Raw genomic sequence first — 11791 nt, forward strand, 5'->3', positions numbered from 1 at the left:
ATAACCCCAAACACAGAAACCAGCCAAAAGCAGCCCAGGGTGAGCACTCACACCTCACAGGCAGGGTGGCACCTCAACCCCACCAAAGGATGGGGCAAGGAGGGGTGAAGGATATTAATAAAAATATAAAATAAAAATAAGATTAAAATAAAAATATCCCACGGAACACGAGGTGAACAGAGATGGAGCAGTTCCCACCTCAGAAATGCGGAGAAAATTCCCCTCTCTTGCAGGAAACCCTGCACTGCACTTTGGTGGGAGGCTCTGCTTTCCCAACCACCTCTGAACAGGCCCTTGAAGTCCCCCTGTCCTCTCTGGAATGAATTGTTTGTTCAACACAATCTCGGGGAGGGGGGGGGGTGGAAAGAAAATGGTTATTTTAAATGACTCACTGCACACAAGCAGCCACATAATTAAGTTTGCCGGAGGAAATGATCCTCCAGCTCGAAAAAGAGAAGGTGTGTTATTGTTAAAATAACATTTCTGACACTTTTCTCTGTGCCCCATCTCTTTTCAAGGCACAGAAGTGTCAGCACAGAAATAAACTGCATTTCCCGGGGGAGGGGGAGCAGGCTGAGGCCACATGGACAGAGCACAGATGAGACCCCTCTCTGTGCTTCCCTTTCATGATAAACTCTGCTTTTCCAGCCACGCACCCCCAGGGCACCATCCAACCGCGGGACTGAATTATTTATCTGCTGGGAGCAGGAGGAGTCCCCACAAACAGCAGGGAAACACCTTCAAGGCCATTAATGAGGGATTTTAATGCCCGCGGGGGGACTTTGCTGCGTCTCAACATCAAACAAAACCATCCTGCCTTTGGATGTCTGCAGGTGACAGCGGCCACCAGGGCTGTGGCTCTGGAAGGGAAGGGAAAAAAGGGAAATAAACCGGCCTGAAGTGAGAATTGAGGAGTTTAGGGGCGCCTGCAGCAGGATGGGATTCCTGAGAAAGCGCCGGTCTGTGCAGAACGGGGAGGACAATGACGCTGCCTGCTCCAGCACTAATTAGGGGATAATTGGGCTGCTGAGGTGGCCCTCGGTCAGGAGGGATGGACAGAGAGGGAAAAGGAGCAAAGGGAACAAAAGAAACGTCACCGTGTCCTCTTGGCTGAGGTGGGGTTGGTCACCACCCTGCGCTGTCAGAGGGGTCCCATGTCGGGATCGGGACACGCTTCCACATCAATTTTTGTGTGAATAAACTCCTAAATAGGCAAACAGGAGCCAGAGCTGGCCATTACAGCAGCAGGGATGGGATGGGAAGGGATGGGATGGGATGGGATGGGATGGGATGGAATGGAATGGAATGGAATGGAATGGAATGGAATGGAATGGAATGGAATGGAATGGAATGGAATGGAATGGAATGGAATGGAATGGAATGAAATGGAATGCAATGGGATGGAATGGGATGGCTCCTCTCTCATTTCCAGTGCGTTTCCAGGGCTCCTCTCTCATTTCCAGTGCGTTTCCAGGGCTGTCATGCACGTCCTTGGCAAATCCTCCCCTCGCTAAAGCGATTTTAGTTTTACTTTTGTTGCAGTGTGTGAGGAGGCAGAGATCCCGTTAATCTGTTTTTCTGCTGGGACAGGGAAGTTTCTCCCACAGCTGAGCTGCCCGTGGGTAAAACCAGCCGGGCTGAGGCACCGAGCATCACTGGGGCTTGCCCCCATTATCAATTCCTTTATTAATAAATAAATTACAGTTTGTGCCTGAGGAGGATGTGCTGCCCCCGAGCACAGGAAGTATGAGCTCGACCTAAAGCCAGACCTTGGCTGGCTAAAATCGAGCCTGACACTGTGAGGAGGAGGGGATGGAGCGGTTCCAGCTCTGCTCAGCAATCCAAGGAGAGACCTGGGGCCGCTCTGGGGCTTGGGCAGGCTCAGGTTTCACCCCCAGTTTGTTTTCCCGCTGGGGAAAAGTTCATTTTCTGTGGATAACGGGGTGGTGGGGGCACAGCACCTAAGCGCTGCACGGCTGAGCAATCACCAAACACTGAACAGGATTCAGTTCTGCGCTCTAAGAAAGAATTAAAAATAAAATAAAAAAAAAAAAAACGAAAGAATATCTCTGCGACCGAGTGAGAAATGAACTCGCAGCCACTCTGTGGTTCCAGCTAACCCCCCACGATATTTCTTCCTTTTCAGCTTACACACAGCAGATCGTGCTCCAGCATGGGCTGCCCGGGCATTACTGAGTCCATAAATATCCAAAACCCCTCATTTTCTGTGCCCATAAAGAGGGGAGTCCCACTGCACCCCCCACACAGCCGCGGGATTCCCATCTCTGGAGTTTCTTGGTGCGTGTCCTCATTTTCCGATTCATTACTCTCCCAGCAGAATGGGCAGATAAAGAACACTTTGAAAATTACATTTTCCCGGCCAAGTTGAATTTCAGTCCCCTGGGGATTCAATTTACAGAAAAAAAAAATGTGGGGGGGGGGGGGGGAGGAAGGGGGGAGGGGGAAGAAAAAACCCAAACCAGTTCTTTGTCACTTCTCCCAAGAAATGTGAGTCCACAAAACAGATTTACACGCCCCAGACAGACAGACACCGCACATCCCTCAGGAGAGGAGCGGATTTTACACAATAAACTACTCCAGCAGTTGATAATATTTACCGGGACAGCAGCAAAGCAGCGAGAGGGGCACAAACCCCCCCCCCAGAGCTGCACAAACCCCGCTGCAGAACCAGCCACAAACTCCTCACCGATCTGCGGATTGAACCGCGCTGCTCTCCCCCCTTCTCCGCCCCTCCGAGCACCCAGAACGCAACAATTCCTCACGAAACCATCCTGCCTTCCTCCGGGGGACGCGGCTTTACCTCGGTGAAACCCTCCTGGAGAATATCGAGCAGGTTCCCCCTGGCCAGGCAGGCGAGCATCCTCCCGGCAGAGCGGCGAAGGGCTCAGGGGATGCGGGGCTGCGCTCCCGGCGCCTCGGAGCGCTTCTCCCTCCTCTTCCTCCCGAGCACAAAGGCCGGCAGCTCATGGGGAAGGGCGCTCATGGTCCCATCTGTGCAGCCCGGGCAGAGTTGAGCCGGAGCCGGAGCTTTGGGCGTGCTCGGGGGGAGGAGAGAGCGGAGATGTCACTCGGTTGTCGCGGCGACGCCGCGGCTTTTACGAGATGCAGGCGCGGGGAAAACATCTGAAACCCATTTCCAGCCAGAAAAAAAAAAAAAAAAAAGCATTAAAAAAAAAAAAATCGCGTCCAGAAACGCGTAAATGAGATTTTTCAAACCCGCCATACACAGGGAGCGCTGCTTGGTGTGGGGGTGGAGAGGAGGAGGAGGAGGAAGGGAGGAAGGGAGGGAGGTGATGCCTTGAGCCACAGGAAGCTGCAAGCCAAGCCACGACAGCCGGAAAGGTTCGAGAGTGTGTGAACATCGCATTTTTCAATGAAAAAACCAACCAAACAACAAAAAACACCAACAAAACAAACCCGAGAAAAAAAAAAAAAAAAAACCGTTGGAACAATTAAACACAACCCCCCCTGGTTCTCTACAACAATAAGTTCTCTACATCAATTAGTGCCCCCAACACAGAAATAAGTATCGAGTATCTCCGGGCTGCCTCTCGAAGTTGGTGTCGCCTTACAGGAAGTGCCCAGGGGGGAAGAAAAAAAGGAAAATGAAACCGGGATGGGTGAAAGCCCCTCCAGACAGGGCAGTACTCTCCCCGGTGCCCCCAGGGCCCAAAATATCTTGCCGAGCATTTTTAAGTGTGGGACTCATTTAAAAATAAACATTTTTTTTTCCCTGCCTGAGTGTTGAAGCATCCTGAGGAAAAATCAATTTCACTATTTTAGCCTGTCACAGCTAAAATACAGAAAGAGAAGCAACAGGTCTCTTCCCTCTGTAACCAACCCAAAAGGAGGTGGTTCCCTCGCCTCCAGTTTTAAATTATTCATGTTTGCTCTCCCTGCTTTTCATAATTCCGTGGGAGTGGATATTTTAATGTTTTCATCGATTCTAATACCACATCTGTTAAGCAAAACAACAGATTACAGCCAGGCTTTGCACAAAGCCTTGTAAGCTGGAGCTGCTCTGGGGGGTTGGAGCCTTGATCCCGTTTACTTTTGAGCGTCCAAATGCCATTAAATGAATATTTAACCCCATTTTTAATGTAATTGAGCAGCTTATGCCTGTGCAATTCCAATAAAATTGTGTGGGGAAGCGAAGTGGTTCCCCCATGAGACAAAAAGTGACCTAATTTTGAAAGAAAAACCAACAAAGCACACTCTGAGCTTCAACTGTGGACTTTAAAATGCTCTTCTTGACTAATAATTTATTACATATATTTATATTTATTATATTCTATATATTTACCATCTGATTTTTAAATGGCAAACACATTCATGGAGGATTTGGAATATAACAGGGAAGGATGCTGAGATTTTTGGGTCAACCAAGAAGAGCTGTGGCTGAAGTCTGGGATCCAGGGGCTGCCTTTCATCTCCTCTCCCTCTTTCAGAGCCCCCTCCTGTCCCAGCACCAGCTCAGCAAAGGCAAAAACGCTCCAAATGTTCCAAATGTTCTCCTCTTCCCTGCCAGGTTCAGGTACAGTCCTGCTCAGAGATTTTCTCATCAAAGATTTGCTTCTGCAGGAGGTTTCTCATCTCTGCCTCAATGCCAGGGCATAGAAACCAGGTTGGACATGCTGAGCCATTCTTCTGCCCATTGTGGGGACACAGATGGGTCTGGGGTGGGTGTGTGGGCTAAAAATAACTTTCACAAATTAAATTCCGCTTCTCCCTTTGTGTTTCTCTAGGAGATTCCCAGCTGCTTGTGGCAGGAGTTGTTTTCCTGTTGGTTTTACACCATAGGTGCCTTTCAATGCTACTTCTGCAAGAAGCCCCTCACTGACAGGCACGATGCTGCAGAATTCTCCCTGAATTTTCCCAAAGGAATCATTCCAGACCCGCTGGGGGTGTCCCCAGCAGCCGCTCCCGGGGTGAGTGACCTCCCAGCCCAGCCCGGGGTGGTGGCAGTTCTGTTGGTGGCATTGCCATCTCCTGGCCACTTCCAGCATGGTCCCCGCCCTCGTCCTTGCACGCTTTCGGTCACTACATTTGGGGTTGGGGGATAAAACCAAAAGAGGAGGGTTCAGGAATTCCCCTGTGGGGCTTGTGGGGCCGTGGCTGCAGCATAACCCAAAATGCTGCTTGAAGCCGCTGCTGCACGTGTGTCACCCACCCCAAACTCCTCATGAAACACCCAAAAGGGACAGAAGGGACGCGGAAGAGGCGGCTGGGAACTCACAGAGGATGCAGGAGGCTGTGGGGGGTGACAGGGCACCGTGTCCCTCAGGGTCCCCATGCTGGATGTCACCTCAGCGCCAAGGGGAGGTCCCGACACCCCTGAGCCTGGGGGGAAACAAATCATCAAGGAGCTGAGCCCTGGGAGGGGCTGTGTGCGCCAGGGGCTCTGGAAATGGGGTGGGATAATGGGATAATGGGATGGGATAACGGGATGGGATGGGATGATAGGATAATGGGATGCAGCGGGATGCGGTGGGGTATGATGGGACACGGTGGGATGCAGTGGGATAATGGGATGGCATGTAGTGGGACAGTGGGATAATGGGATAATGGGATGCGATGGGTACCAGGACCCGCACCCCGGCCCTACCTGCTCCCGGTGCGCGTCCCCGGCTGCCACGGGAACGGGGGCGGGATGGGGCGGGATGGAGCTGGCTCCGCCCCGGGAGCGGGGGGCCGGGATCGGGACCGGGATCGGGAACGGGAGCGGGGTCGGGATCGGGATCGGGATCGAGGTCGGGCAGCTCGGGGAAGCCTTTTCCCATCCCCGCATCGCCGCCCCGGGAGTGGGACCCCGTGTGTCCCCCCAGCCTCGCCCAAAACGCGGATTTATCACTTAAAACTGAATCTTGCATCTTTAATGATACAGCAACACTCGTTTGGCACACATGGCAGCCGCGGGAATACAGGAGATTTTAATATTCAGTGCAAAACCGAGTCCTTCCGGAAAATCTCTATTGCAGAGCACGTGGCTTCCACGATTCCCCACGGATAAAATCCCGGAATGGGAGCCTGGAATTGTCTGTAGGATGAGCTGTACTTCAGGAACAGCCCCGAGGGTGCTGTGGCAGGGAATGAGAGACAAAGAACCATTCCAGGGGCTCGGACTCACATTAAAACACCGAGAAAAACTGCGAGATTGGTCCTCAAACACTTCCACCTTGGCAAACACAGCCCGGAGCAGCTTCATTTTCCACCACCAGCAGGAACTTTTTCATGCTTTCCACACCCAGCTGAGTTATAAAATGCAGATTGTGTGTGTTTAGGGAAGGTGCCATTTGTCCACGCTGGTTCAGTGCCTGGAGCTGGAGCCCTGGTGCCCTGCCAGTGCTGCCCAGTGGCAGGAACCATCTGGACCGTTGCTACACTGAATTATTGACACCATTTCGAACCCATAAACACGTTCTCAGAGGTGGAGGTGATAACCCCACGTGGTGTGTGCTCTGTGTCACTGGGGTTTATAACCAGAGTGACAGCATAAAAGGAGGAAAAGTGGAGGCAAAGTCCAAAGTCCTTCCAAAGCTGCCCAGGATTCACTCCCAGTATCTCAGGCAGCTGCTGGACTCTAAAAACTGCCCTAAATATATTTGCAGTTAAATTGACAATTTTCCCTTGTTTCATTTCCAGTCAGAGCCAGGAGCTCACTGCTCATTTGTTTGCATGGAGGAGTGAGGATGCACCTCTGAACAGCCCATCAGGTCTGTACCCCTCCTAATTCTGCATCTCTGGCTGCCAGGTGCTGAGCATGGCTCTGGAACACTGATTTTGGAGAAGGGAATGCACACAGGGGCAGCTGTTGGAAGGAGACAGTGCAGCAGGTCCTGCTGAAGGTCACTCTGTCCAAAACCTCCCTTTAGTCCCGAATTCCTGGATTCCCAAAGCCGCTGGGGCTGGAGCTGTGCCTGGGTTTTCTCGCTGCAGCCCTGAGTCTTCCCCAGCCCATCAGGGCTGGCAGGTGACGAGCTGCCAGCTCCAGGGCAGCTCTCCCGAGGGGAGCAGGCGAATTTTGGCAGCAGAATCAGCTGGGAATCTCCTCAGTGAGAATCTGAGGTGTCCGTGATCTCCCCTTGCCGCGGGCTCCTTTTCCTGCCGCAGGAGGAGTTTGAGCCCAGCAGTGTCAGACCAGGGTCCCGTTTTTGCTGTCGTACTTGAGCCTGGCGCTGGGGAAGTTGAGCGTGGCGTACTCGGTGGCGTTCTGCAGCTGCCGGCTCCTCAGCTCGGCTGCCGAGCGCCCCCCCGCCCCGCAGAGCAGCTGGATGTCGGCGTAGTGGATGCTCTCCTCCTGCTGCACGGCCCGGGGCTGGCTCACCGTGGCGTACACGGGGACATCGGGGACATCTTCATACCTGGGGACCTTCAGGGGAAAGAGAGCTCAGCTCCCCGTGCTGCTGTCAGACCCCAGCAGCACCCACCCTCTGACACCTCGCTGCACTCCAGGGGAAAAAAATGTGGGAAAAGCCATGGACACTTCAGAGAGGCACAGGTTGGTGGCTCTGAGTTCTGCCCTGTGTCCTCCCAGCTTAGGGCAGCTCTCTTCTCAACACACACTTAGGAAAAGCCCTCTGGGAAGTTATTTACCTTCCTGCCAGGCTGCTGCTGTTGGGTCTCATGTCTCACATTAGCTCCTGCAAAGCAAACACCAGGAGATCAGATTAAAACAGTTTATTATTGCACCTTGGGATGCAGTGATGCTGTTGGCCCATGGGCTGTCCCCACTGGGCACAAACCAGATTCCCACCCCATCCCTCAGCCCCAGTGCTGCCCTGATGCCTGCAAGAAGAAAGCCTGGGCTTGTTTCTTTGGGGAAAATAAGGTTTTCCAGGATGCCAGCAGGCTGTGGACCACAGAGTTCTTGGCAGAAGCCACAGACACAGCACAGAGAGCTTCTTGTCAGGCCCTCGGAGGAGTCAGATCCACTTTTAACTTTGTTATTTCCTCTGCTGCCTGGCAAACATGTTTTGCCCAGCACGGTCCAAAGGCCACAGGACACAGCTTGAGGAATGCAGTTTATTCTGGGGAGTGCTGTCAGGCAGATGTTTGCAGCTCCTGCTCTGCTGGAGAGCACTTGGCTGTGTTTTGAGGTGGGACTCGGTTATTTTAAAGGCACTGCTGTAGTCTCTTCCCTCCCCCTTCCCAAATTCCGTGGCACATCACCCCCCTTGCTTTAACATTTCAGGAAACGCTGCCTGAAACTTCTCCTGAGGAAGGTGAAGTGCAAAAGGAGCGTGGGCGGGGTGTGGCACTGATGTCCCCTCCCCGGGGGCTCTGTCCCTCCGCCTCCAATGCATTGTCACAGATCCTCACCTTGCTTTTCTTTCTTTCTTTTGAAAGGCGAAGGACACTTCCTGAAATCAGAGAGACACATCAGCCCTGAAAATCCCAAACCTCTTCCCTCCCAAAACCAGCCCAGAGCGCACCTGGAGTACCTGGAATGGGGAGAGTCTCAGGAGGAGCCCGAGTGACTCTTGCAGTGGAAATGTCCCAGGGGATGTGTGTGGATGTGTTTCCTCCTTCTGGGACAAACCCACCGCACCCCCCAGCCCCCCCCCCCAGCTCTCCCTGCCCTCCCTCCTGCCCCAGCAGCATCCCAAGGAATGGGAATTCCTCTCCCTGGAGCTTTGCAGCTCCATTTCCACAGCTCAGTCCGAGGTACAGGGTGCAGGGCACGTTCCCAGCTGCCACAATGCCCTCCTTTTGGGGTCAGCTCTCTGCCAGCCCCACTCCCCATTGCCCCCCTTGCCCAGGGAGCAGCTGTCTGAGTGTTCAGACACTTTTCCTGTTCTCAGTTTTCCACTTAGAACAGAACCAAACCAAACAAGCTTTGCTCTCCCTACGAGCCAAGCCAAACCCTCCTCTCATCTGTACCTGTGTGAGCAGAGAGACAGACCAAGCACAGATCTGTTCCAAGAGAGGACAGGAGCCAAATTCACCCCAGCTGCAACAACAGAGCCTGGAGCTGAGCTCCTGCAGGCTGCCACTGGCAGAGGGGACTCGTGTCCCCTGCAGGGACAGATGGAAGGAGGAAATGTCACGCTCGGAGGGCTGGGAGCAGGTGGCAGCCCTTGCGTGGCCCCTCCTGCACACACAGACAGAGAGGGCAGCTGAGGGGCTGCCGGGGGCTGTGTCTCTGCTCAGGCGCTCAGGGTGGGCAGGCAGTGCCTGGATGGGGCTCCAGGGAGTGCTGAGTGTCCCCCAGGGCGAGTGTTTGCCAGCCCTGCCATGCAGCAGGGAGCAGAGCAGTGCCCCGGGCTGGGCTGTGCCTGTGCCAGCTCTGCAGGGCCAGGGGACAGCACGGGCTGTGCAGCCCTGGCACTCCAGTGGGAAAAGAAAAACTCTGGGAATGCAGGCAGAGAGCTCCAGAATGGCCAGCAATGATTAACCAGGACTGGGCAGCTCTGGGCAAGGCAGGCTGGTCAAGGCACAGGGGCACCTCCAGCCCTTCACAGGCCAAATCTGCAGGTTCTCCCCAGGAATTTGGGGTTTAACACACAGCAGCCCCTCTTTGTGGGGCTCCCAGTGCCCCCTCCTCCCTTGCCTGCAGCGTGTGCTCCCTCCCAGGTTTGTGTGGCAGCATTTCCCTTCCTCCCATCACTCGGAATTTGGATTTCACCGAAGCAGCACCTTGGGAGGCATTTCCCTTCCTCCCAGCCCTCAGACACGGAGGATTTCACCAAAGCATCGCCCTGTGAGGCAGAGGCAGCAGGGTCCCTCCCTCCCCTGTGTGCGGCATTCCAGGCTGCCTCCCTTTGTGGAGGGAACACTGCAGGCACTGTGTGGGCTGCAGCTATTCCTGTCTGCGGGATAATCGCAGCCAGGCATCTCCCCGGGAATGGGGACACGTGTGACACGGGAAATGGGAGCAGGGAAACCTCTCCCTGCTCTCCGAACCGGCTCAGACGTGCTGGAGCTGCCGGGCTGAGAATGCAGGGCAGCACCATGGCCCCGCTCCCACCCTGCTGCTCCCTCTCCCGTGCCAGGGCATCCTGATTCCTGCCCTGCACAATCCTGGGGGCTGCATTTGGGCAGCTTTTCCTGTCTCTGCACGTTTTTGTGCCACTTGGATGGTGAGAGCTTGGACGTGTCCAGACCCGAGGGCACAATTCCTTCATCAATAACTTCCCAGACAGAATAAATGTGCTGTGACAGCTTTTCTTTAAAGACCTCAGACCGTGCCCCAGGCAGCCCCTGATCGAGCCTTTGCCTGCTGATGCCCTGGGTGCCTCATTTAATTAAAAATGGAAGTTTTGGTGCGTGACCAGCTTTCCACCTCCCACCTTCAACTCCTATCCTCCTAAATCCTCAAGGCTCAGAGGAAGAACCTCGGTATCCACATCTCCCGAGCCTTCCTCCACTAGGTGATGCTGTGCCTCCTGGAATTATTAAAACTGGATGAATTTCTCGTACTTTCAACAAACGAAGAGTCGGAGAGAGAAAGTTCTCAGAGTTCCATCGGATATTCACGGCTCTTCCCCTCGCAGCACGCCCAGAACTGAAAATATTCCTTCTTGGCAGCAAGTGATGCCCTTTCTCGGCGAGCAGGAGGGGCAGGGCACAGCAGGGGCCAGGAGGGATTAAAGTGTCCCCGTCCCTCCCGGGGAGAAAAGAGCCACAGCATCTCAAAAACGTGGCCAGGGTTCCCCGAGCATAAATAAACCCAGACAGGCGCGGGCGGGGAGCGGGGCTGGAACGGCTGAGGGCAGGGTGGGGTGGCTGAACAGGGACAAGGGGACACTTTAAAGTGTCAAAGGGACACTTTTATGGTGTCCACCTGTCCTGACACGGTGACAGCGATTTCCACCAGCTCCTCCCCAGCTTGGCTGCAGCACCCCAAACTGCCGGGCTGAGATGTCACCAAAAAACCCCCTTGTCCCCGCGCTGTCCTGTCCCAAAACACCTTCCCAGCCCTTCCCCCGTGCTCACCTGTCCCTCCCCGGCCAGGTGCAGCGCTCAGAGCCTTGGCCAGCCCGGCAGCAAAGGGCACAAAGCTCCCCAAAACCACCGCGAGCCGCGCGCGGTGCCCGGGACCACCAGCACTCACCAAGGGCTGCACAGGTTGCCCATGTCCTGCTTCCCCCGCCGAGCCCTGGCGGTTCTGCACTGCCCGAGCTGTATTTCCTGGTTCCTGGCTCTGCAGGGAGTGTCTGGCAGTGTCGGGTTTCGGAGCGCTGGCCCCGTGTGCCATCTACCGGAGCTGTGTCCTGCTCCCGAGGGGTGGCTGTGTCCCCAGAGTCATCCCTCATTCCCTTTCCCTCATTCCCTCATCCATTATCCCTCATTGCTTCACCCCTCATTCCCTTAACTCTCATTCCCTCATTCCTTCATCCCTCATTCCTCATCCCTCATTCCCTTATCCCTCATTCCTCATCCCTCATTCCTTCATCCCTCATTCCCTTAACTCTCATTCCCTCATCCTTCATCTCTCATTCCTTCATCCCTCATTCCTCATTCCCTTATCCCTCACCCCTCATTCCCAGGGAATGGCCACATGGTTTTTCCTGGAGTTGAGAGGATGGGCAGCAGGACCAGCTCCCACCCTGGGGATTCTCCTTTTGGCAGAATCCCTCCTGAATTCCCTTTGGCCCACAGGGCCAGCACCCATCCCTCTGCTGTCCCTCTGTGCCCACGGAGCTGTGATGCCAAAGGGACAGAGGAGGGATTCAGCCAGAAGGAGCCTGAGCCTTGCTCTGACACTGCTCCTCAGCTGGGGCTGGAAAACGCCTCAGAGTTGAGGATGAGATTTGTGCAGACAGCTGGG

The 11791-nt window shown here is 54.5% G+C and overlaps 2 protein-coding genes across 3 annotated transcripts in view; both read right to left on the reverse strand.

The window, feature by feature from the left end:
- DIXDC1 (DIX domain containing 1) overlaps positions 1-5395 on the reverse strand; it is a 29589-nt gene extending 24194 nt beyond the window's left edge. The window contains exon 1 of one of the 2 annotated variants that reach the window (XM_079326830.1): positions 5258-5395. In XM_079326830.1, coding sequence (XP_079182956.1) covers positions 5258-5380 — 123 coding nt within the window. In that variant the 5' untranslated portion in view covers positions 5381-5395. Of the gene's footprint in view, positions 1-2821; positions 3065-5257 lie in introns of those variants that run through there. The other variant, XM_079326829.1, reaches the window with a different exon arrangement.
- Positions 5396-7153: 1758 nt separating this feature from the next.
- LOC306812325 (uncharacterized protein C11orf52) lies at positions 7154-11250 on the reverse strand (the record flags this gene model as incomplete). The annotated part of the gene is made up of 4 exons (XM_079326826.1): positions 11075-11250; positions 8341-8381; positions 7615-7661; positions 7154-7390 (listed from the first exon to the last, which is right to left on the reverse strand). The coding sequence occupies exons 1-4, from the start codon at positions 11095-11097 to the stop codon at positions 7154-7156; spliced, it is 348 nt and encodes a 115-aa protein (XP_079182952.1). The 5' UTR covers positions 11098-11250.
- Positions 11251-11791: the final 541 nt, after the last annotated feature.

Source organism: Erithacus rubecula (genome assembly GCF_903797595.1).
Source record: "Erithacus rubecula genome assembly, chromosome: 25".
NCBI lineage: Eukaryota > Metazoa > Chordata > Aves > Passeriformes > Muscicapidae > Erithacus > Erithacus rubecula.